At 37.0% G+C, this 25,738-nt stretch overlaps 1 protein-coding gene across 2 annotated transcripts in view; it reads right to left on the reverse strand.

The window, feature by feature from the left end:
* NALCN (sodium leak channel, non-selective) overlaps positions 1-25,738 on the reverse strand; it is a 502,757-nt gene that overhangs the window by 175,615 nt on the left and 301,404 nt on the right. For both annotated transcript variants that reach the window (XM_036757854.1, XM_036757853.1), the window contains one exon: positions 18,373-18,510. In XM_036757854.1, coding sequence (XP_036613749.1) covers positions 18,373-18,510 — 138 coding nt within the window. The remainder of the gene's footprint in view (positions 1-18,372; positions 18,511-25,738) is intronic.

The raw sequence follows: 25,738 nt of genomic DNA on the forward strand, positions 1-25,738 counted from the left end.
TGTTTTTCCTTTCCCGTGATTCATTCTATTGGTAATAATTCTTCTTTGGAACACGACTAAGGTGAAAATATGTTTAATGTGAATGTATATGTAGAGCCTATATCAGAATGTATGCCATCTTGGGAAAGGGGAAGGGGGAAGGAGAAGAAGGGGGTGAAAATTTGGAACTCAAAAGTGTGGAACTGAATATTGTAAACTAAAAATTAATTTAAAAGAAAAAAAAACAAAAAAAGTTATAGTCTTAGATTTATGCTTAGGGTACCAAGTGGTTAAATCTATTGCCTAAGCGATACATCCCCAATGCCGCAGGAAATCATAGATTTAGACATTTAAAGGGCCTTAGAGATCATTCAGTCCAACCACTTCATTTTACAGTTGGGAAAACTGAGTCCCAGAGAGGGGAAAGTACTTGACCAGGGCCACACAGCTAGTCTGACTCTACGACCATCTCTCTATTCATTTTGCCATTTTACATCTAAAGGGCAGTTATTATGCTCACTTTTTCCTTATTTGTTTCAGGTACAACAACAACAACACACCCAACAAAAAAGCAGTGTTGCTTGTTATTTCTTACTTCCTACAGAAATAGCATTAAGAACAGTGGCAAGGACCTTGAGATTAGGATCAGAATGGGTCCTAGCTCTGATACTCCCTCATTATGTAACCAGTGGAAAATTTCATTTCATTTCTCTGAACTTCTTGGGTAAAACGAGAATAAATCTTCCTTCACAGGGCTTCATGAGCAACGAGCTTTGCAGACCTTAAAGTCCAATGTACTTGTGAGTTATTATTAGTAAGCCTCAAGGGTCCATGGAACAAGGGTGGTCCTGGGAATCAAAACACCTAGAATCAAATCCTATCTCTGGCACATATAACCTTTGTGACCTGAGCAAATCACTTAAATCTCTCTGAGCTTGAGTTTTCTCATCTTTAAAAGGTGGGAGTTGGAATAGATCAAGTGTTCTTAGGCTTCTTTTTATTTGTTTCAGGTATCTTCCAGTCCTAAAATCTATCATCCTAGACACTAGATTCTATCGTGACTTCCTTTCCTCTCTGCTTTTCCCTTCATTCAACAGGCATTTCTATCTGTATAGAGTATCACTTCTAGGCTCAGTCCAACTCACTGCTCAAGTAGCTGAAAGTTGTCATTTATTTTTATGTTTTGCTTCACTGCTTTTGAAGTGCCTTTCTCAATTCTTAGCCCTCCTCTGGGTTGTTTCCCTAGCAGCATGACCTACTTTGCATTCTAACTCACCATACAGTCATGCCCTCTCCCTCTCTCTTTCAATTTTCATTTTCCATTTTCTTTTGTTTTTAAAAAGCTTGCATCTACTCTGCGCTTCCACCCATGCTCATCTCTCAATATAGCCTAAAGATGGCCCTTTAAGCTGAAATGTCACCTTTAATCTCATTTCCTTCCTCTGGTGTGAACTTTATTAATAAGTGCTAGTTTTGTTTAATTTGAAGCTTACGCCTGAAACCCAGCAGGAGTCTGGCCAGCAAACTATAACCGGTTTTGTTTTGTTTTGCCATTTACAATCATGTCCCACCCTATGCTATCTTGCAGCCTGTGGCTGGAAACAATTTCCATTTTTTAATAGGTCGACAAAAAGTGGAGTTTTTTTTTTTTTTATTTATTTTTAGTTTACCACACACGGTTCTACATAGTTTTGAGTTCCAGTTTTTCTCCCCTCCCTCCCCCCTCCCTCCCCAAGACGGCATGAAGTCTCATATAACTGTCATGTATAACTTCGCATTGAATTAATTTATGCTCTAGTCAAGTCGTGGAGAAGAATTTTGACCAATGGAATGAATCATGAGAAAGAAGAAACAGAACCAAAAAAAAAAAAAAACAAAAAAAAAAACCCCAAAACCAAAAACAAAAGAGAAGCAGAAAAGGCGAGCATGTAGTAGTGTGCCTCAGTCTGTATTCAAACTTCGCAGTTCTTTCTCTGAATGAAGATAGCATTCTCCATCGTGAGTCCCCTGGAGTTGTCCTTGCCCCTTTAGGTTGCTGAGAGAAGCGCAGTATGTCAGGGTTGGTCCTCAAGGAATCCACATATCTGTGGCTGTGCACAACGTTCTCCTGGCTCTGCTCCGCTCACTCAGCATTATGTCGTGTAGGTTTTTCCATGTTGTTATGAAGTCTGCATCATCCCCATTTCTTATGGCACAATAGTATTCCATCACCTTCATATACCACAGCTTGTTCAGCCATTCCCCAATTGATGGGCATCCCTTTGCTTTCCAATTCTTGGCTACCACAAAGAGAGCTGCTATAAATATTCTTGTACATATGGGTCCTTTTCCCGCTTGCGTGATTTCTTTGGGATACAACCCTAGAAGTGGTATTACTGGGTCAAAGGGTATGAACATTTCTATAGCCCTTTGGGCATAGTTCCACACCGCCCTCCAAAATGGCTGGATCAGCTCACAACTCCACCAGCAATGCAACAATGTTCCAATTTCCCCACATCCTTTCCAGCATTTATCATTCTCCTGATTTGTTATTTTAGCCAATCTGACAGGAGAGATGTGGTATCTAAGAGTTGTTTTGATTTGCATTTCTCTAATCAGCAGCGATCCAGAGCATTTTTCCATATGCCTGTAGATAGCTTTAATTTCTTCCTCTGAAAACTGCCTGTTCATATCCTTTGACCATTTCTCAATTGGGGAATGGCTTGTATTCCTATATATTTGGCTTAGCTCCCTGTATATTTTAGAGATGAGGCCTTTATCAGAGATACTAGTTGCAAAGATTTTCTCCCAATTTTCTGCTTCCCTCCTAATTCTTGTTGCATTGGCTTTTTTTGTACAAAAACATTTCAATTTGACATAATCAAAATTATCCACTTTGCATTTTGTAATGCTCTCTATCTCTTGTTGGGTCATGAATTCTTTACTTTTCCACAAATCTGATAAGTAAACTATTCCTTGCTTTCCCAAATTACTTAGAGTATCAACTTTTACTCCTAAATCATGAACCCATTTTGACTTTATTTTGGTATATGGTGTAAGATATTGGTCTATGTCCAGTTTTTGCCCTACCATTTTCCAATTTTCCCAACAGTTTTTGTGAAATAGTGAATTATTAGCCCAGAAACTGGCTTCTTTGGGTTTATCAAAGAGTAGATTGCTAAACTTGTTGATTTCACCTACTTGTGTACCTATTCTATACCACTGATCCACACCCCTGTTTCTTAACCAGTACCAGGCAGTTTTGATGACTGCTGCTGTGTAGTACAGTTTAATATCTGGTGTGGCTAAACCACCATCCCTAGCATGTCTTTTCATTAATATCCTAGATACTCTAGACCTCTTGTTTTTCCAAATGAATTTTGTTATTATTTTGTCCAGCTCAGTAAAAAAAAATTTTGGTAGTTCGATTGGTATGGCACTGAATAGATAGATTAATTTAGGTAGAATTGTCATTTTTATTATATTAGCTCGGCCTAACCATGAGCAACTGATATTTCTCCATTTATTTAGATCTGATTTTATTCGCGTGAATAGTGTTTCATAGTTATGTTCATATAGGCCCTGGGTTTGTCTTGGCAAATAGACTCCCAAATATTTTATAGTGCCTTCAGTAACTTTGAATGGAATTTCTCTTTCTATCTCTTGCTGTTGGGCTTTGTCAGTAATGTATAGGAATGCTGAGGATTTATGTGGGTTTATTTTATATCCTGCAACTTTGCTAAAGTTGTTTATTATTTCAAGTAGTTTTTTACTTGATTCTCTAGGATTCTCTAGATAAATCATCATATCATCTGCAAAAAGTGATAATTTAGTTTCTTCTTTTCCTATTCTAATTCCTTCAATTTCTTTTTCTTCTCTTATTGCTACAGCTAATGTTTCTAGAACCAAATTGAATAATAGGGGTGATAATGGACATCCTTGTTTCACCCCTGATCTTATTGGGAATGCATCTAGTTTATCCCCATTACAAATAATGCTTGTTGATGGTTTTAGGTAGATGCTATTTATAATTTTGAGGAAGGTTCCCCTTATTCCTATGCTTTCTAGTGTTTTTAATAGGAATGGGTGTTGTACTTTGTCAAAGGCTTTTTCTGCGTCTATTGAGATGATCATATGGTTTTTGCTAGTTTTGTTGTTGATATGATCAATTATGCTAATAGTTTTCCTAATATTGAACCAGCCTTGCATTCCTGGAATAAATCCTACCTGGTCATGGTGTATTATTCTCGTAATGAGTTGCTGCAATCTTTTTGCTAATATTTTATTTAAAATTTTTGCATCAATATTCATTAGAGAAATTGGTCTATAATTTTCTTTCTCTGTTTTAACTCTACCTGGTTTAGGTATTAGTACCATATTTGTGTCATAAAAAGAATTTGGTAGGACTCCTTCTTCCCCTATTTTCCCAAATAGTCTGCAAAGTATTGGAATTAGTTGTTCTTTAAATGTTTGATAGAATTCACATGTAAAACCATCTGGCCCTGGAGATTTTTTCCTAGGGAGTTCGTTGATGGCCTGCTCTATTTCTTTTTCTGATATGGGGTCATTAAGAAATTTCACTTCCTTCTCTGTTAGTCTGGGCAGTTTATGTTTTTGTAGATATTCATCCATATCTCTAAGGTTGTCAAATTTATGGGCATACAGTTGGGCAAAATAATTCCTAATTATTGTTTTGATTTCCTCTTCATTAGAGGTGACCTCACCCTTTTCATTTTTTATACTGGTAATTTGATTTTCTTCTTTCTTTTTTTTAATCAAATTGGCCAAAGGTTTGTCAATTTTATTGGTTTTTTCATAAAACCAGCTCTTTGTTTTATTTATTAATTCAATAGTTTTCTTGGTTTCAATTTTATTAATCTCTCCTTTGATTTTCAGTATTTCTAATTTGGTATTTAATTGGGGGTTTTCAATTTGCTCTTTTTCTAGCTTTTTCAGCTGTATGACCATATCATTGATCTCCTCTTTCCCTATTTTATTCATGTAGGCATTTAGAGATATAAAACTTCCCCTAAGAACAGCTTTTGCTGCATCCCATAAGTTTTGGTATGTTGTTTCATTATTGTCATTCTCTTGAATGAAATTATTAATTGTTTCTCTGATTTGATCTTTGGTCCACTCACTCTTTAGAATTAAATTATTTAGTTTCCAATTAGTTTTTAGCTTATTTTTCCATGGTGCTTTATTAAAAATGATTCTTATTGCATCATGATCTGAAAAGGATGCATTGACTACTTCTGCTTTTCTGCACTGGATTGTGAGGTTTTTATGCCCTAGTACATGGTCAATTTTTGAGTATGTGCCATGTACTTTTGAGAAGAAAGTATATTCCTTTTTATCCCCATTCAGTTTTCTCCAGAGGTCTATCATATGTGCCTTTTCTAAAATTCTGTTTACCTTCTTAACTTTTTTCTTATTTATTTTGAGGTTAGATTTATCAAGTTCAGAAAGGGGGAGGTTGAGGTCTCCCAATATTATAGTTTTGCTGTCTATTTCTTCCTGTAACTCCCTTAACCTCTCCTCTAAGAATTTGTATGCCTTACCACTTGGTGCATATATGTTAAGCAATGATATTGCTTCATTGTTTATGGTGCCTTTTAGCAGGATATAATGTCCTTCCTTATCTCTTCTAATTAGATCTATCTTTACTTTTGCTTTGTCTGAGATTAGGATTGCTACACCTGCTTTTTTTACTTTAGCTGAGGCACAATATATTTTACTCCAGCCTTTTACCTTAACCCTATGTGTATCCCCCTGTTTCAGATGTGTTTCTTGTAAACAGCATATTGTAGGATTATGGTTTTTAATCCATTCTGCTATCTGCTTCTGTTTTGTGAGAATGTTCATCCCCTGCACGTTCAGGGTTATGATTTCTATCTGTGTCTTTTTCTCCATCCTAATTCCCCCTGTTTATGCTTTTATTTCTCCCTTTCCCCTTCTCCTCCCCAACAAAGTTTTGCTTTTGACCGCCGCTTTCCTCAGTTAACCCTCCCTCTTTATTCCCCTCCCTTATCTAACCGTTACCCACTTGCTACTTCTCCTCTTCCTTCTGCCCTCCCCCCTCCCTTTTTCCCCCCTTTCCCTCCCACTTCCCGTAGGACAAGTTAGATTTCTAAACTTATCAGAGTATGTTATTCCCTTCTTGAACTAGATCAGATGACAGTAAAGCTCAAATACTGCTCTTCTCCCTCCCTTCTTTCCCTCTACTATAATATGTTTTTTTGCCACTTCCTTTGGTGTAATTTACCCTTTTCTACAACCTTCTTACCACTTCCCTCATAGCCCTCCCTTTATATCTCTTATTTATATTTTATATCTTTACATCAGTTAATTTATACAGGCATTCACAACCTATGTATATCCCTTTCATTTGTCACAATAGTTGTACCATTCACAAGAATGACTTATATATGTATATGTATATATATATATACATAAAAAACATACATAAGATGATATAATCCCACATAAAGATGTAAACAACCTAAGCTTATTGGTTAATGAAGTTTGTGGAGTTTTTCCCCCGGTTACCTTTTTATGTCTCTCTTGAGGTTTGTATTTGGAGATCAAATTTTCCATTGAGTTCTGGCCTTTTCATCAGGAAGGTCTGGAATTCCCTTATTTCATTGAATGTCCATCGCCTTGCCTGGAAAATTATGCTTAGTTTTGCTGGGTAGTTGATCCTTGGTTGTAGACCCAACTCTTTTGCCCTTCGGAATATCATATTCCAATTTCTCCTGTCTTTTAATGTGGAAGCTGAGAGATCCTGCGTGATCCTGACTGTAGTTCCACGATATTTGAATTGCTTCTTTTTGGCTGCTTGCAGTATTTTCTCCTTAAGTTTATAGCTCTGAAATTTGGCTATAATATTTCTTGGTGTTTTCAGTTTGGGATCTCTTTCAGGGGGTGATTGGTGAATTCTTTCAATGACTATTTTGCCCTCTGGTTCTAGGACCTCTGGGCAGTTGTCTTTGATAATTTCTTCGAAGATACTGTCAAGGCTCCTTTTTTCATCGTGGATTTCCGGTAGACCAATAACTCTCAAATTGTCTCTCCTGGATCTATTTTCCAGGTCAGTTGTTTTGCCAATCAGATATTTCACATTTTTTTCTATTTTTTCATTCTTTACATTTTGTTTTATTACTTCTTGATGCCTCATAGATTCATTAGCTTCCACTTGCTCAAGTCTAATTTTAAATGAGTTAGTGTTTACATTTTGCTTTTGAGCCTCCATTTTCAATTGGTTGATTTCACCTCTCAGGGTGTCCTTTTCTCTCTCTAGATTCTGAATCTCCATAGCCATTTCGCCAATCTTATTCTTTAGGGACTTGATTTCGTCAGTGGATTTTTTCTCCCTTTTTTCCATTTTTTCCATATTTTCTTTTAGCTCCCTAATTTGGTTTTTAAAATCCTCTTTTAGCTCTTCCAGCAGTGCTTTTTGGGCTGGAGACCAGATCATATTAGCTTTTGAGGTATCTGATGTATCTACCGTGTCATTGCTATCTTCTTCTAAGTCGATATTTTGATCCTGCCTGTCTCCATAAAAAGAATCTATTGTCCTCGGTTTTTTTGTGTTCTTCTTCATGTTGGATTGCCTTTTGCTGGCGTTAGAACGAATTTCTATCTGTGAGTCTCAGGGCTTTCTGTCCCAGCTTTCTTATTCTGGGGGTTGTGAGTCTAAAATTATAACCTTCAGTTTCCTGAGGTGTGGGGGAGGGGTCTGGCTCCCTGGCGTCTCACTCCCTGTGGGTGCTCTCCAGCACTTGCTTTTCAGCAATGGTCTCAGCTGTTTGTTGTTTGAGCTGATGACTGGCGCTTCCCCTGGGGGAGCAAGGTTACGTCTGGGCTCCTGGCTTGGCCCCCTGCCGACTCTTCCCCTCTGGGACTAATGAGCTTCTAGTATTTGTCCTGTGAAGCCCCGCTACTCTCTCCTCTGTTTCAGTTTTTTTTTTTTTTTTTCCCGAGGAATTCTCTGGGTGAGGGGGGGAGGGGTTAGAACCGCTTACCTAGCCATTGAGTCTTCCGGAAGTTCAAGAGGCCAAGATCCTGGGTTTTGCAAGCGTCAGAACTGGGTGTTTTCGCGGCTGTTGGCTTTACGCTGCCTCTCGTCGCTCCCAGAGACTGCCGTCCTGTGTTGGGAGACCTGGGGATCTCTGCCGGTTTCGGGCGCCCAGCTTTCTCCCAGCTCGTCTCCCACGTGGATTTCCCGGCCGGCCGCTTCCGCCTTGGTCTGGAGCAGCTCCGCACCGAGCACTCTCCGCGCCTGCAGGTTCGTTCCTCTGGCCTTTCAGACTCTCCCGGGTCGGAAAATTTGCCCCACGCAGACTGCTCGCGGTTTCTGACTCTCTCAAATCTGCTCAAATTCACTTTTTTATGGGAATCTGACAGACCTTGTGAGAGAGCTCCGGTAAGAGGCTGCCTTCATGCGGCCATCTTGGCTCCGCCCCCCCAAAAAGTGGAGTTTAATCATAACAATATAAATTAGGATATTTTCAATAAAGATACACTGTCAAACGACTTTTGAAAATTCAAGTTATTTAATTCACACTGTGCTATGCCGCATTTTAGCCAACGAATATAGATTTTTAGTATATGGATACTATGTAAATTGTGTTAGGACATCATTCCTTTGATACATATACTTAAATGGTAATTAAGACTATTTTTAATGCTTGCTAAATTGTCTATCTTTAAGCACTCCCATATCAAACTTATTCTTTGAAACCTCTATAAGAGAAACTACACCCAAACCTAGTGTTTCCTTCATGTGGTAAAAGTTATATGCATTCCTTATTCACCAGTTATAAACAGAACTGAGTTGAGAAGGGGGGCATGTTTATCAGACTTAGTTAAAGGATGATGTGAGACGACAGAAACAGAGCAAATAGACCATCTGAGAAAAGGGTGGCCCAAAAGATGTACTAAACAATGCCTATGGAATATGCATTCATTGTGCATCCTGAGTTTAATTTTTATTCTAGGCTGAAAAATTAGTGCCCTCCAGGGGACAATGAGATGGCATGCTGATTTTTGTTCCAGTACAAGCTGTAGGAAAACATGTTTTGCCATTTGGCACATGCCTGGCCCTGTAAAAACTGAATCAGGAGCACACACAGTCAGAGAGTACCACTGGCCAAAGTGGATAACAATTATGATTAGCTATTGCTTAAACATGGTTACTTGTGGTTATTAAAATAGTTCACAGGAAAGAAATAAATACCTACTAAAGGGTTTAAATGTAATACATGTCAAAACTCAAAGACACCATCATGAAATAGGGATTAAGGTGACTAAAATACAAACCAAGATTATATACTACAAACTATTACACATTCAAATGAGTTCCTTTGGAAAAAAATCTTATAAATGGGACATCACAAATCATCAGCAGCTCACTTTACTGCCCTCAGTTTTAATACTTCGTATCAAGATCACTTATCAACTGCCGAGGAAGAATTGGTTAGTAGTTGGGAATCCAGAATTTTATTCCTCTACAATACTACCTAGAAGAGGCAAGCATGGTGAGGTGGAGCCAAGATGAAGGCTGGAAAGCAGGGACTTGCATGAACTCGACCCCCAGGTCCCTCCAAACACCTATAAAAAAATGGCTCTTAACAAATTCTAGAACTGCAGAACCCACGAAATAGCAGAGGGAAGCAGGGCTCCAACCCAGGACAGCCTGGATGGCTGTGGGCTAAGGTCTACCACACAAAACTGGGAGGGGAGCGGAGCAGAGCCCAGCATGAACCACGCCTGGACCATCCAGACCAGGAACTGGGCAGAACAGGCCCTAGCGCCCTGAATCAGTGAGCTGTGGCAGTTACCAGACTTCTCAACCCACAAACACCAAAGACAACAGAGAAGGTTAGTGGGAAAAACTGCAGGGGACAGAGTGAAAAGAGTTTGCGGTTTGGCCAGTGCCCCGGGGACAGTGGAGGTGATGCAGCTCTGAGGGTGCTTACAGAGCTACAGCTGCAGTTGCTTCAGACCCCAGGCCCAGCTGGTGGGAGGAATTAAGTGGCAGATCTGAGTGGGAGTGCAGAGCCTGCTTAAGATCTGAGTCTAGTCCGGGTTGGTGGTTCTTGGGGGAGGAGGAGCACTGGTGTGGCTCACTGTGTAGAAATAGCTATGAAAACAACAGCGCAGCCCCTCAAGTTTGGGACAAAGCACTCTATACTCTACAAGCAGTCATAACTGACAAAAAACTCAAGGGTCAAGTAAGTTGGCCGGGAACATGGTCAGGCAGCGAAAACGGACTCAGATTCAGACTCAGACTTTGGAATCTTTCTCTGGTGACAAAGAAGATCAAAACATACAGACAGAAGAAGACAACAAAGTCAAAGAGCCTATATCGAAAGCCTCCAAGAAAAACATGAACTGGTCTCAGGCCATGCAAGAGCTCAAAAAGCATTTGGAAAAGCAAGTTAGAGAAGTAGAGGAAAAATTGGGAAGAGAAATGAGAAGGATGAGAGAAAACCATCAAAAACAAGTTAATGACTTGCTAAAGGAGACCCAAAAAAATACTGAAAAATACACTGAAGAAAACAACACCTTAAAAAACAGACTAACTCAAGTGGCAAAAGAGCTCCAAAAAGCCAATGAGGAGAAGAATGCCTTGAAAGGCAGAATTAGCCAAATGGAAAAGGAGGTCCAAAAGACCACTGAAGAAAATACTACTTTAAAAATTAGATTGGAGCAAGTGGAAGCTAGTGACTTTATGAGAAACCAAGATATTATAAAACAGAACCAAAGGAATGAAAAAGTGGAAGACAATGTGAAATATCTCATTGGAAAAACGACTGACCTGGAAAATAGATCCAGGAGAGAGAATTTAAAAATAATTGGACTACCTGAAAGCCATGATCAAAAAAAGAGCCCAGATATCACCTTTCAAGAAATTATCAAGTAGAACTGCCCTGATATTCTAGAGTCAGAGGGTAAAACAGAAATTGAAAGAATCCACCAATTGCTTCCTGAAAAAGATCCCAAAAAGAAAACTCCTAGGAATATTGTCACCAAATTCCAGAGCTCCCAGATCAAGGAGGAAAGACTGCAAGCAGCCAGAAAGAAACAATTTGAACATTGTGGAAACATCATCAGGATAACACAAGATCTAGCAGCTTCTACATTAAGGGATCGAAGGGCTTGGAATATGATATTCCAGAGGACAATGGAGCTAGGCTTAAAATCAAGAATTCCCTACCCAGCAAAACTGAGTATCATGCTCCAAGGCAAAATACGGACTTTCAAGCTTTCTCAGTGAAAAGACCAGAGCTGAATTCAAAAATCAAGAGAGGCATGAAAAGGTAAACAACAAAGAGAAATCATAAGGGACTTACTAAAGTTGAACTGTTTTGTTTACATTCCTACATGGAAAGATGATGTGTATAATTCATGAGACCTCAGTATTAGGGTAGCTGAAGGGAATATACAGATATATATATATATATATATATATCTATATATATCTATATATATATAGATATATATATAGATATAGATATAGATATACATATGGATATAGATATAGACAGAGGGCACAGGGTGAGTTGAATATGAAGGGATGATATCTGAAACAAAAAATAAAATTGAGGGATGAGAGCAGAATATATTGAGAGAGGGAGAAAGGTAGAGATAGAATGGGTTAAATTATCTCACATAAAAGTGGCAAGAAAAAGCAGTTCTGTAGGAAGGGAATAGGGGGCAAGTGAGGGGGAATGAGTGAATCTTGCTCTCATTGGATGTGACATTAGGAGGAATACCATACACACTCAATTACCCCACAGGAAAGAAGGAAGAAGGAGATAAAATAAGGCAGGACAATGGAAGGGAGGGCAGATGGGGGAGAAGGTAATCAAAAACAAACACTTTTGAAAAGAGACAGGGTCAAGGGAGAAAACTGAATAAAGGGGGATAGGATAGGAAGGAGTGAAATATTGTTAGTCTTTCACAACATGAGCATTGTGGAAGGGTTTTACATAATGGTACGCATGTGGCCTATGTTGAATTGCTTGCCTTCTTAGGGAGGGTGGGTGGGGAGAGAAGAGGGGAGAGAATTTGGAACTCAAAGTTTTAAAAACAGATGTTCAAAAATAAGTTTTTGCATAGAACTATGAAATAATATATACAGGCAATGGGGCATAGAAAGCTCTCTTGCCCTACAAGAAAGTAAGGGAAAAGGGGATGGGGGGGAGTGGGTGACAGAAGGGAGGGTTGACTGGAGAACACGGCAACCTGAATATATGCCATCTTAGAGTGGGGGGAGGGTAGAAATGGGGAGAAAATTTATAATTTAAACTTTTGTGAAAATCAATGCTGAAAACTAAAATATTAAATAAATTAAATAAATAAATTTAAACTAAAAAAAGAGGTAAGCATGGCCTATTAATCATTATAAAAATTATAAAGTAATTTAAATAAGTATTGTAAATGAAATAATTTTAAAATAACTATAAAAATTAATAAGGCACTTATTAATAAGTTTCACAATAGCAAATTTCACACTGGCCTTGGAGTTGGGAACATACAGGCTCATGCTCTGGCTTTGACATATGCTGCCTATGTGAGCCTGGGTAAATCATCCAATCTCTCAGTACCTGAACCAGCTCTCTAAAATAAGATGTAGAACAGATCTAGATTAAAGGAATTTCCCTGTAGCAACAAAATCATAGGTCCAACTCTTCATCCTCCCTTCTGTCCTAGATACCAACTATAAGACGTTACAGGATTAACAAACTAAAATACAATGGAATCATATATTCAAGCAGTTGTGCGACTTAAAATGTGATCTGATATAGAATATAATTTACAAAACCCTGCAGGTTCCCTTTGTGTGCCTCCATCAAAGATGCTCTTGAAACATGCAGAATTTTGTTGAGATGAATAAATGAATAAAAAAGCATTGGGACAGAAACAGAAAAAGGCCATAGAAAAAGTCCTGCTCTCCAATTCATATCCCAAAGAGGGGAGACAACGCATTAAAGAAAGTTTAACTGCATGGCAGTGTGAAAACCCTGTTAGTCCTCCATCTCATTTAAAGGAAGGGAGTTGTTGAATCTCACATCAACCAGGCCACTTGGGAAACTAAGTCATCTGGGCAAAGGGTATACTCTCCCAGAAGAAAGAAGAGAGGACTTCCTACTTTATAGCCTGGATGGGATCTAGGTCAGAAAGCAGTTACATCATTTAGTAACTACAGACATTATTTCAACAGCCCTTTTTTTGGTTGTTCTTTCAATTTTCATCCTTCAATACTCTCTGGGTGATCTGATGTCTTTGGGATCTTTTGCCTTCTATAAACTTATTTTTCCCTTTGACAACTTCTTGCTATTTTATGAGGTGATACTGTTTATAATCTTCTACCATAAAATTTTTCAAATAAATTTATATTCTAAATTGGTGTCTCTTGTGGCTGCTCTAATTTTCTGTTTATCAGTTAGTCAACAAGTATTAAGTGTCCACCATGTGCCAGGCATTGCTAAGTGTTGGGGATAAAAGAGAAGGAGAAAAAAACAGTTTCTTCTTTTAAGGAGCTCGTGGTCTAAATAGATCAAGGTTTTGCTGACTAACGTGGTTGTTAGGTGCTTCTATTTTCCCCTGTGGCAATTTATTGCTTCAGTTTAAATTTGCTAGGAAAGTGATATTCTGTGTCAATGTTCATTCTTTTATGCATTCCCCAATTTTTAATGTCACTAGCTTGTTTAAAAACATCAGATTTGAGTTGCCTCAGACAACAGAGTTTTTCATTTTTTCTTCAAATCTAATCTAATTTTATTAATTTTGATCTTAGCTCTAGCAAGCTGGCGGACTCTGTGTACATAGAAAACTGATGCAGAAATGACTGTCACACTAAACTACAATCAATTTCACTCCATGTGATATTATTTTCAGCTCACCACTTCTATTATCCCTGACTCTTTTCTTGAATAATCTATTTCTCTTTATAGTCTTCAAAGTTTGGTTTCTCTCAATTATTACTCCTGAATTACGTTTTCCAAAATGTATCTTCACCATCCTCCCTTATGAACACTTGAACATTAAAATCTTCAGGTACAGCTGATGAATATTGGATGCATAGTAGCTACCATTCCTTACTAGCCGAGGGATTCTCCTCATAAGGAGGTTCATATGCTAATTGGAATGATAGATTTCCTCTCCTACCCATACAAAAAAATGCTTACATTATTCTTCGCCTTTTGTGTCTTTAAATGACTTTTATTATTTATTAAAGGCAGCTGGTGGAACATTGGATAGAGCACTGGGCCTGGAGTCAGGAAGATTTGAGTTCAAAATAGGCCTCTGACACTGTGTGATCCTGGGCAAGTCACTTAACCTCTGTTTGCCTCAATTTACTCATCTGTGACATGAGAATAATAACAGCACCTACCTCCCAGGATTATTGTGAGAAACAAATAGAATATTATTTGTTAAGCACTTGGCGCAATGGCATATAGTAGGTATTATATAAATGCTTATTCCCTTCCTCTTCTTCTTTTAAAATTTTATTATTTAGTCAAATTCTAGAAAGTATTCCCTTCATAATCTGATAAGTGTAGAACCAAATCAACTTACCAACTTGGGTAGGATTGTGGTACTGGAGAAATCAGTTATTGCTAAGGAGACCCCTGCCCCACAGCCCCTGAGAAAACCCCAGTTTGCATAAGAAAGAATGGACTCAGACTTTTTGGCATTTAGCAAATGTCTCTGGGGCTCCGTGACTGCTCCAAGGAATGTCAATAGGTAAGATTATCCCACTTAAGGATAACCTGTCAGAATCTTTGATCTGTCAGGACCTTTGTTCCTGTTCCCCTGGACCACCCTGTGACCTGGCCCATAAATTTCAAGAGATAATTAACCACTGCACCCTGTTTTTTCTGTATAAATACAACTTCTTCAGCTCTACCAGGGGCCGTTCTGATTTGGGTTGAACCCCGGAATGGACGCCGGCTAATAAATTCTCCAATTAAACTTATGCTCTGTGACGCGTCTAGCTCGCTCTCAGTATAACAGGACCATGGTTTTGTTATATTGGTACGACCTTATCATCAACATTGGCTATCTCTTCAATTATTAGTTTTCCTTTCATGTCTATAAAAATGTTTCCCTGTTGCATATACAGTAAGGAAGCATGAAGAAAAGAATTGAGAGCTATGTCTTGAGTAAGAAGAATCTGGGTTCATCTCTTGGCTCTCACACTTACTAGCTGTCTGACAATAGGCAATTCACAAACTCAGTTTCCTTAACTTAGCAAAATGAGAAGGTTGAACTTGATGAAATCTAAATTCCCTTCCAACTTGAAATCTGTGATCCTGTGTGGCTTGGAACTGGCATTTTTTATCTTTTCTCTTCTTCCTAGGTTTTGTTAAATGCCGAAAGGCTCGTGAATTTTGTGTCTTTATTTTGAATTTTGTTACTTTGCTAAAGCTGTTAGTTAGTTACTTTTTTCAGTAATTATGTATTTCACGGGCTCTTAGTACCTTTTTACCCAACAGGGACCTTTTGGCAAGCAGATAAAGTCTGTGAACCACTTCTCAGACAAAAAAAGCTTTTTAAATACATAAGATAAATAACAAAGAATTTAAAAGGAAAGAAATTGTATGGAAAAAGAGTGATCAGAATGTTTTTAAAAATCAGCTTACCACCACAAGTTAAGTACTTCTTCCCTAGTCCAGCAAACCCAAGGGAAGATTACCATGATTCTATAAGCTTACAAGTCAGTGGCAGAGCAGAAGATCAAGTACTGGTGTTCTGATGCCAACTCCAGGTGCTTTTCTACCAAGGTATGGCTTACGCTACTTTCACTATCTCACAGTTTTGCCTAGGATCGGTCTTATTCTATAGCCCTGTTCTCCACACTTTTCCTAGTATTCCCCACTAGCCTCTTGTGGTTTCTAACCTATAATGTTCTATCTAAAGAGCATGTTTGCAAGAATAATGACAAAGCATGTCCTGGCAGAAATTAACATAATCAATTATTAAACCTAATAACAACAACAAATCAACTTTTATTTGCGTAGCATTTTAAGACAATGCTAATAAACAGAGAAGGAAGAGGAGGTACTCATTTAAAAAGTAAAATAGGACAAAAATGAAGAAATATGGATGGGGAGTCTAGTGTGCAAGAAGTTATAGAAAAGTCAATCCTAAGTATCTTAGATAAGGAATAAAATGATCTGAGTAATAGATCATAATAATAATTTTATCCTAATAATAGGTCATAAGTGTAATTCTTTGATAAAGCATACAAAGTAGTGATCTGCCAATGAAAATGAAAGGAATGACTTTTGATTAACAGAATAGATTCATGAAATCTTGGAGCTGGAAGAGACATCTAAGATTGTCTATCTCAAGGGGTCTGTGGAGAGATATCTGTATTTCAAGATAAGTGATTACTTTTGTAATTCTATGGATTTTATTTTTGGCATTTCAAAATAGTTCTTAAAAAGTGTCCCTAGGCTCTGTGATAAATGAAAAACTCCCCACAAGAGTTTCGGGGTACCTGCCTCAGTTTCTATATCTGTAAACTGGGATAATAATAGCATCCCAGGGTAATTATGAGAATCAAATAAGTATATATTTGTAAAGCATTTTGGGAACCTTAAATTGCTATGTAAATGTTGGCTATTATTATTTTATAGTTAGAAAAAAAGGAAGAGGAAATAATCTTGGTTTCAGGGAGACCGGGGTTGAAGTCAAAGAAAAAAAAACGCAAGCAGCCAGAATGAAATAGTTCATTTCAAATGTTAGAAAAGCAATCTCCCAAAATGGGAGTTGTGATGCAGTTTAAGCATGAAGTTAGCTATAAATGGATCCAATGCTATTCAAGGGTTTGGTCCATCACTTAGCTTTAGTTCTACAGGTAAGAATGCATACACCAATAACACCTCAGATTGTGAGATTTGTCTCAACAATCATAAATCAGTGGTATGCTGATAGATGTTTACCAACCAGCTCTTTTTTGGGGGGAAAGTACCCAAGACACATGTTTAAGTTTAATTTGTATAATCGACATTTTCTCCATCACTTTCTTATATTGGGTACACTCTAAGATTTAATAAATCAAACCCTTGTTCACAGCGTTTGCTGTTTTCCAGGTGTAAATGCCTGCATGAAATTGCTTCTCACTCACCAGGATGAGCTGACTTTAGCAAGCTGCTATAGTCACTAGCCATGTGGTATACTTGCCAAAGTTATTGTGGGAAGGAAAGTCAAGGTTTTAAAATAAGATTTTTAATTTTTTTATTTATTTGCAATGTTCACCTCATATACCACAATGATTCCTATACATACTTCCCCCCATCATTGTATCTCAGGTAAAAACTCCAGCATTTCATACACAGCTGCCACTCAACTGACATTTTCTAATATGATCAGTGAGTTAGGTAGAGGTCTTAGTCATAATAACTGATGTAAATATAGTGTTTTATATACGGTAATTACTACAAGAATTATTGTTCCCATTTTGTTGATGGGAAATAGAGGAAAAGAGAAGATAAGTAATTTGTCCATGATCACATGACTGTTAAGTGTCAGAGGCAGGATTCAAACCCAGACTCTTGCAGACTCTAAATCTGGGGTGCTTTTCACTTCAAAACATCACCTCCCATGTTCCTGGAAACAGGTCAAGCCTACAGTTTGTACTTCTCATCTGTCTCAGGTATAGGAGGTAAAGAGTGGTACTAGGTCAATCACAAGTTGCTGGTGTTAAGGGCTGCTTTCTTGAAGATGTGGAGGTCCTGTTCACTGAGATAGGCAATTATAGTTACATAGGGCCATGAAATATATTCTTCAGTGTACCCTAGTTAGTAGTTCCCAACGTTATTTTCCCCCTACCATGGAAATGCATTGGGGAGAGAGTTCCGTTTTTCTGAAAGGATTAAATTTCTCATGGATTTTAGTATTTCATTTTGTCAAGCTATTCCATGATCTACAACCATGCACTTTTCTCCCATGTGCTTCTTTCAGGAGAACACAGCATGAAAACATTGTGCTGATTTCTAATTAACAAATAGCACCCTGAGGTCTTAGGCTTCTGTCTCTGCTTTAATTACAGCTGTGAAGAGAATATAATGAAACTGAGGAGAGTGTCTCTACATGATAAACAACAAAGCTTGGTTCCATTGCTAGATAATCTGAACTGTGAAAGCTCACATTGGTTAAAAGTGCCAGATGAGCAGAGGGATTCGGTTCTTACTGCAAGGAATCATACCTGATCGAGGGCAACCACTTCCTTTAGAAACTTGAAAGCTAGTTCACGACACACCAGAGATCAAAGAATTAATCCTCTGGCTCTCATGAATAATTTTACAATAGATTAAACATGATGCTCATGATCAAATCTAAGCTAAAACTAAAAATAATAGCGATAAAAATTTAAATGTTCCATGCCCAACTCACCAGAGTAGCAAATAGATGATAAAGAATGAAGTAGATTGCAACCACAGGTGCCCACATGTGACCTACAGCATTGAGAGTCTGGTCCATGACATCTACCCATCCTTCCTGGGTAAGAATCTGGAACATTGACATAAATGCCTAAAAGAGGAAAAAATTAAAAGTATTAAGACACAAGCCTTAGATCTGAATTCAGTGTGAAATTGGTCTACCCAGGCCCAATTTCAAAATAGAGGTAGTGAGGGTAAGAAGAGTCAGGACATGGGTGGCTATCACCTAGGCGTTTTCATTGTTAAGAAGCTTCAAGGAACAAACTTGTAAGAATTATGTTTAAAGAACTAAATATATAATACTGAAAGGTGAGAATTAGAAAATCCTTCAGAATGTCATCCAACAAATATTTAGTGAGTTCAAGGCATTGCCAAGGAGAGACACAAACAAAAATATAATGTAGTTTGCCTCATGGAACAGAGTCTAGTTGGACAGATAACTAACGAATACAAATAATTATGAAACAAGATGGAAGTTTAAAAAACAGTTTTATTGATATGCTTTGTTTAATGTCACCAATATTTCCCAAAGTATTCTTCCCCTTCCTAGCAAGAAATCCCTTAAAATGAAGAGAAAAGAAGTAGAAAACCAAGAACAACTTAGTAAATTAATCAATGTATAAAAAAGCCTGATACTATATGCAGTGAGAATCAAGGTAAAATTCGAAAGCATGAGGAACCCAAAACCATTAACACATGACATCAAGTGCTCACTAAGCGCCAAGTCCCATTGTTGTCCTGGCTCCCACCCTTTCTTTTTTTGTGTGGTGACTATGAGGGTTTTAGAACTGGACCACTGACTCATGGAGATCAGTAGAAAACCAGTGTAGCTCAATCATGCTGATTAGACACAGGATAGAGGACCTGCTTTTATGCCAATTAATTTATTAATGAGCATTTGTTAATCACATACTATATGTTAAACACTGTTTTAGGCACTGGGGATGAAAATGCAATGAATGAAATAGACCCTTTGCAAAAGGAGATTATGGCTGCTTAAATTCTCATGAACCTTATGTTGCCTAAATGGAGGTTATCCCAAGGAGATACATGTGGGAATCTACCTGAAGGTCTACAAAGCACCCTCAATTTGTCCAGGGATCTACCCTCAAAGATGCATACCTAGAAGCATTGACTTATATACCTTTGGTTTCCATAAACTTGCATTAATTAATAAGTCCACACTTTCAAGTATTTTTTCAAAGTCACTAACTCTCCAACTAGCACACACATTGTGCTTCACCACAAGCACCCGGGAATGGGCCAGCCTCTAACCTTATTCATTTAATGGCCCAAGGAAAGAAAAGAATGATTTTTGATAACTGTGAACTGATGTAAATTTTTTTTCACTAATGCATACATGTGCTACCTTCTTAGTGTCTATCAAACAAAGAGCTATGTTAATTCAAAGAAAGGCAAGATTTTTCTAGTGGAGAAGAAAGAGGGAAGGCTTCATGGAAGAGGTGGCATTTGATCTGAGTTTGACGGATTTGTACAAATTGGTCAAGTGATGTTATAAGAGAGGGTACTCTTGGTGGAGGAAACAATATGAGCAAAGGTATGGTGGTGAGAAATCACGGGGTGTGCTTTGGGAAGAGCAAATCATCTTTTTTTTGGCTAGAGCTGTCTCTAGTGAGAAATAAGTCTAGATTATTATATAGGTTTTTTGACATGGAAATTTATTCCTTTATACTGAATCCTCTCTTCTGTTCTGCTGTATCTATGGCAATGTATTTTTTTTTCTTTTCTTATTTTGTATTTGTTTAAAATAAATTCAAATATTATGAAAAAAGTCTAGAGAGGTGGGCTGGGACTTCCCTTAGAGGTGTGCTAGTAAATGTTTAACAACCAGCTCTTCAAAAATTATATATACAACTCATTTTAAAGTTTAATATGCATTATTAACATTTTTACCACAGACCTCTTAAATCTAGGAAATCAATAATATAAGTCAAGCACTGAATTTATAGCTAACTTTCAAGGTGCAAATGCTTATGCTGAAGACTTAACAGGCATACCTTTGGTTGGCACCAAATTTTGGAAGGCACTGAATATCAAGTTGGGAGGTAATAAATAGCCATTAAAGGTTTTTGATCAAGGAGATCAGCCAACAAGCATTTATTAAGCACTTATTTTATGTGAGAAGACACTGTGTTAAGCACTGAGAATATAAGGAGAAGCAGAAAGACAGTCCTTGCCCTCAAGGAGGTTGCATTCTATTTTTAAATGTTTATTTATTTATTTAATTAAGGATTTCCAATCACTGGAGTTTGCATTCTAAAGGGGGAAGACAACACGTAAGAGGAAAGTAAAAAGGTGTGTGTGTGTTGGGAGACCTTGGTGCATGGTAGACAAGCTCCTGTGGAGATTCAGCAGTGCAGCCTGGAGAGGGTGTGGGTGTGGGTCTTCTCATTAAATTAGAGATTCTGGGAAGAACTAGACAATCAGAAGGTGAGCCCCTAAGGGGAAGAGAGTACTTCTAAAGGGAGAAGTAGTCTCTGGATGGGGTGAGCTTCCAGGGTGAAGAGGTTTCTGTGACATGGCAGAGTAAGTCTGGTGTACATAAGTCAGCACTGTAATCTGCAGATTGATGGGATGAAGGTAACATGACCAGAACCATGGTCTTAAAGTAGCTCTTCCAGCTTCTTGTAGGCAAATAATGTTTAAACAATGCAAAAAATTTGGGAGTGTGGTGGCCTGACTTAGCTCTTATTTTCCTCAGATCAAGCCACCCATTTAAAAATCTTAGTAGATTATCATTTTTTGTCTCTGAATCACAACGTGTTATTTACAGCATACTAGAGTTGCATGTCTAAATGCTAATATGACAACACTAATAACCTTAATTTTGCTTTTATGGGACACATCTGCCAAACGATTCTAGACATCATATTAAATACATGGCTTTTAAAAACATTAGAAAATTATTAAATGATACTGCCATGCCAAACATCTTAATAACAAACACATTTAGAGCTTTAAAAAATGGCCTAAATCCAAGGCTCTGGCAAGGCTAAAAAATAAGGAATTTCAAACAGTCAGCCAAGCTTCTAAGGTTCACTCTCATTATGACAGATGAAAAATAGAAATGTCTATAAAAGGCAACCATGAAAAGGACATGGCAGTATGACAGAGCTAGAAGGACTCAAGGGATCATCCTTTCCAACCACTTATTCTTATAGATAAAGAAGCCAAGGCACTGAAAGTCAAAATGACTTGCCTAAGGTATCAAAGCCATCCAGTAGCAGATCTGGGATTCAAATCTAGCTCTTCAGATACTAGAGCCATGTCTTTTCTAAAACAATTTAAATTGATAAACATTTATTAAGACAGTACAAAGTGTCAGACAATGTGATAGGCACTGAGAGTACAAAGACAATGGGAAAACAGTCCTTGCCCTCAAACAGTAACTATCTCACTAGAAAGGAGGGATAGGCATACAGATAACTAAATACAAAATAAATCAAAATAAAGTTGTGGCGGCATACCATAGAGAATAAGAAATTTGAAGCACTGGATAGGAAGAGGAAGTTAATAACAATTGGAGAGTCATGTAAAGTAATGAGATGTGGCAACCAAAAAAATCTAATGTGATAATGGTCTACACTCAGGGAGGCAGAGCTGTTAGGAATAAGGAAAAGATAATAGTACTTCTGTATTGTGTCCAATTATACTATGCCTGGAGTATTACACTTAACAGTGGCAGAGTTTGAGAAGATCAATGATAAGTTGTGTTTTGAAGGAACCTAAGGATCCTATAAGTAGAGGTGAAGAAGTAGAGTCTTCAGGCATGGGTGCTACATTGTGCATAGACATGGAAGCAGGAGACCTGATGTTATGTATGGATGGGTAACATTAAGTAGGAGAGCAATTAGGTCTCTCAACACTATGGAGACATTTGTTGACAATAATGATGATGGTAAGATTGACAAAGAGAAACAGATGGACCTCCTTAACTTAAAATGGTTTTATACTACACATTTTCAGATAAAAACTGTATAAATGGATATAGAGGTATTGGGAATCCACCGAATATAAAAAAAATAAGAGGAGGAAATGATTGCGGTATAAAGGCTTGAAGAGAGACACTCATGAAGCAAGAGCAGTTTTTCAGCAAGGCAAGATTAATAAGAAAAGATAAGTGGAACAAATTGGGAGTCAAAGAAAACAGGCAGAGTATGTTGTCAGATAAGGTAATGTGATAAAAGGGATAGGAAGTTGGGGCAAGATGGCGGGGAGGGCAAAGATAGTGTGGCTACAGAGTTGTCTTTGAAACTAGGGAAAGTTACTAAGAGAAAATAACTGATCCTAAAGATCTTAATAAGGTACCTAGGGGAGAGCCATAAAAGGTAATAACTGACTTTAAAGGTCTCAACAAGGTGCCCACAGGGAAAGCATAATCACTCATGAGATAAAAAAAAAAGGTAAAAAAATCCTCAATCAGTATTGAGAACAGTACCAATTTTGCAATAACTTGCAAAATATATATGACAGTTATACAGAATATCTCAAAATTCTTAGTGCAATTTAAACTTTTGGTGGAGGGGTAATAAGCATTTATTAAGTGCCTACTATGCAACAGGCACTGTGCTTTACAAGTACTACCTCGTTTGATCCTCACAAACACTTTTAAAGACCAAGACTTTTGGGACACCCTATATTTTTGATATAGCCACACAGTGTTATTTCCTATAAAAGTTCTAAGATGAACTATTCAAGAGATGGTTACTGAATATCCAGAAAAGGAAATAATAATTACTAAGGCCCAGTGTGCTCTTATCAAGAGCAGGTCATAGCAATTTAGAGCATTTTTTTCATGTCACTGTTGATACCTTTGATTTCTTCTTCTGAAAACTGCCTGTTCGTTTTCAGAGGAAGAAATTAAAGCTATCTATAGTCATATGAAAAAGTGCTCTAAATCACTGTTGATTAGAGAAATGCAAATTAAAACAACTCTGAGGTACCACATCACATCTATCAGATTAGCTAACATTACAAAACAAGAAAATGATAAATGTTGGAGAAGATGTGGGAAAATTGGAACATTGATGCATTGTTGGTGGAGCTGATCCAACCACTCTAGAGAGCAATTTGGAACTATGCTCAAAGGGATATAAAAAGGTGCATTTTTTGACCCAGCAATACTGCTTCTAGGGCTGTATCCCAAAGAGATCATAAAAATGGGAAAAGGACCCATATATACAAAAATATTTATAGCAGCTATTTTTGTGGTGGCCAAGAACTGGAAATCGAGGGGATATCCATCAACTGGGGAATGGCTGAACAAGTTGTGGTATATGAATGTAATGGAATACTATTGTGCTATAAGAAATGATGAGCAGGCCAACTTCAGAAAAACCTGGAAAGACTTATATGAACTCATGCTGAGTGAAGTGAGCAGAACCAGAACATTGTACACAGTAACAGTCACAGTGTGCAATGACTGATTTTGATAGACTTAGCCCTCCTCAGCAATGCAAGGGCCTAAAACAATTCCAAATGACTCATCTTGGTTTTAGATAGATACTACTTATTTTAAGAAAAGCTCCATTGATTTCTAGGCTTTCTACTGTTTTTAATACAAGTGGATGCTGCATTTTGTCAAAAGCTTTTTCTGCATCTATTGGTATAATTGTGTAATTTTTTATTGTTTTTGTCATTGATATGGTCAATTTTGCTGATAGTTTCTCTAATCATGAACCAGTCCTGTATTCCTGGTAAAAATTCTACCTGGTCATAGTGTATGACCTTTGTGATATTTTACTGTAATCTTTTTTTTTGCTAGTATTTTATTTAAAAGTTTTGCATTGATATTCATTAAAGAAATTGCTCTATAGTATTCTTTTTTTTTCCTCTCCCTAGCTTAGGTATCAGCACTGTATTTGTGTTGTAAAAGGAACTTTGTAGGACTCTCTATTTTTCTAAATAGTTTATATTGTATTGCAATGAATTGTTATCTAAATGTTGGGTAGAATTCACTTGTGAATTCATCTGGCTCTGAGAATTTTTTCTTAGGGAGTTCATTTATGGCCTATTCAATTTCTTTTTCTAAGATAGAGTTATTTAAACATCACATTTCTTCTTCTGTTAAACTTGGCAGTTTACATTCCCTTAATTATTCATCCATTTCACTTTGATTGTCAGTTTTACTGGCATATAATTGGGCAAAATACTTCCTAATAATTGCTTTAATTTCAATTTCATTGGTGGTGCAATCACCCTTTTCTTTTTTGATACTTTTGTTTGGTTTTCATCTTTCTTTTCTTAAATAAAATTAACCAATGATTTGTCTATTTAATTTTTTTTAATAAAACCAGCTCCTTATTTGTTAGTTCAAACTTTTTTTAAGTTTTATTAATTTCTTCTTTAATTTTCAGGATTTCCACTTTCCTATTTAGTTGGGAATTTTAAATTTATTCTTTTACTAGATTTTTTAAAACTTGCATCCCCAAATCATTGAAGTGCTCTGTATTTCTTTTATTGATGTATTCATTTAGAGCTTTAAATTTCCTTCTAAGTACTGCTCTGACTACATCCAACAAATTTTGGTATGTTATTTTATTGTTGTCATTTTCTTTAATGAAATTATTGATTATTTCTATAGCTTGTTCTTTGATCTACTCATTCTTTATGACTAGATTATTTACTTTTCAATTAATCTATGCTTCCATAGCCTTTTATTGAATGTAATTTTTATTGCATTATTGTCCAAAAAGCATGCATTAAATATTTTTTTTCATTTTTCTGCATTTGATTGTAAGGTTTTTATTACCTATTATTATGCTAAATATATTTTTGTGAAGCTGCCATGTAAAGCTGAGAAAAATGTATACTCCTTTCTATTCTTCCATTTTCTCCAGAGTTCTATCATATCTAACTTTTCCAAGATTCTGTTTATTTCCTTAACTTTTTTCTTATTTATTTCATGGATAAATTTATCTAGCTCTGAGAGGGGAAAGTTGAAGTCCTCTACCAGTATAGTTTTACTGTCTATTTACTTGTGTAATTCATTTAATTTTTCCTTTAAGACTTTAAATGCTATGCCATCTGTTGCATACATATAAATATATATTACATGTAGTATTACACATGTGTATATATGTATATCCATATATAGGCATATTTTTATATATAATATTGCTATCACTTCATTGTCCACAGTTCCCTTTGGCAAGATGTAGTTTCTCTGCTTATCCCTTTTAATTAGGTCTATTTTTGCTTTTGCTTTGTCTGAGGTCATGATTGCTACCTCTACGTTTTTTATTTCAGCTGAAGCATAATATATTTTGCTCTAGCCTTTTAGTTTAATTGTGTGTACC

Source organism: Trichosurus vulpecula, chromosome 4 (assembly GCF_011100635.1).
Source record: "Trichosurus vulpecula isolate mTriVul1 chromosome 4, mTriVul1.pri, whole genome shotgun sequence".
Taxonomy (NCBI): domain Eukaryota; kingdom Metazoa; phylum Chordata; class Mammalia; order Diprotodontia; family Phalangeridae; genus Trichosurus; species Trichosurus vulpecula.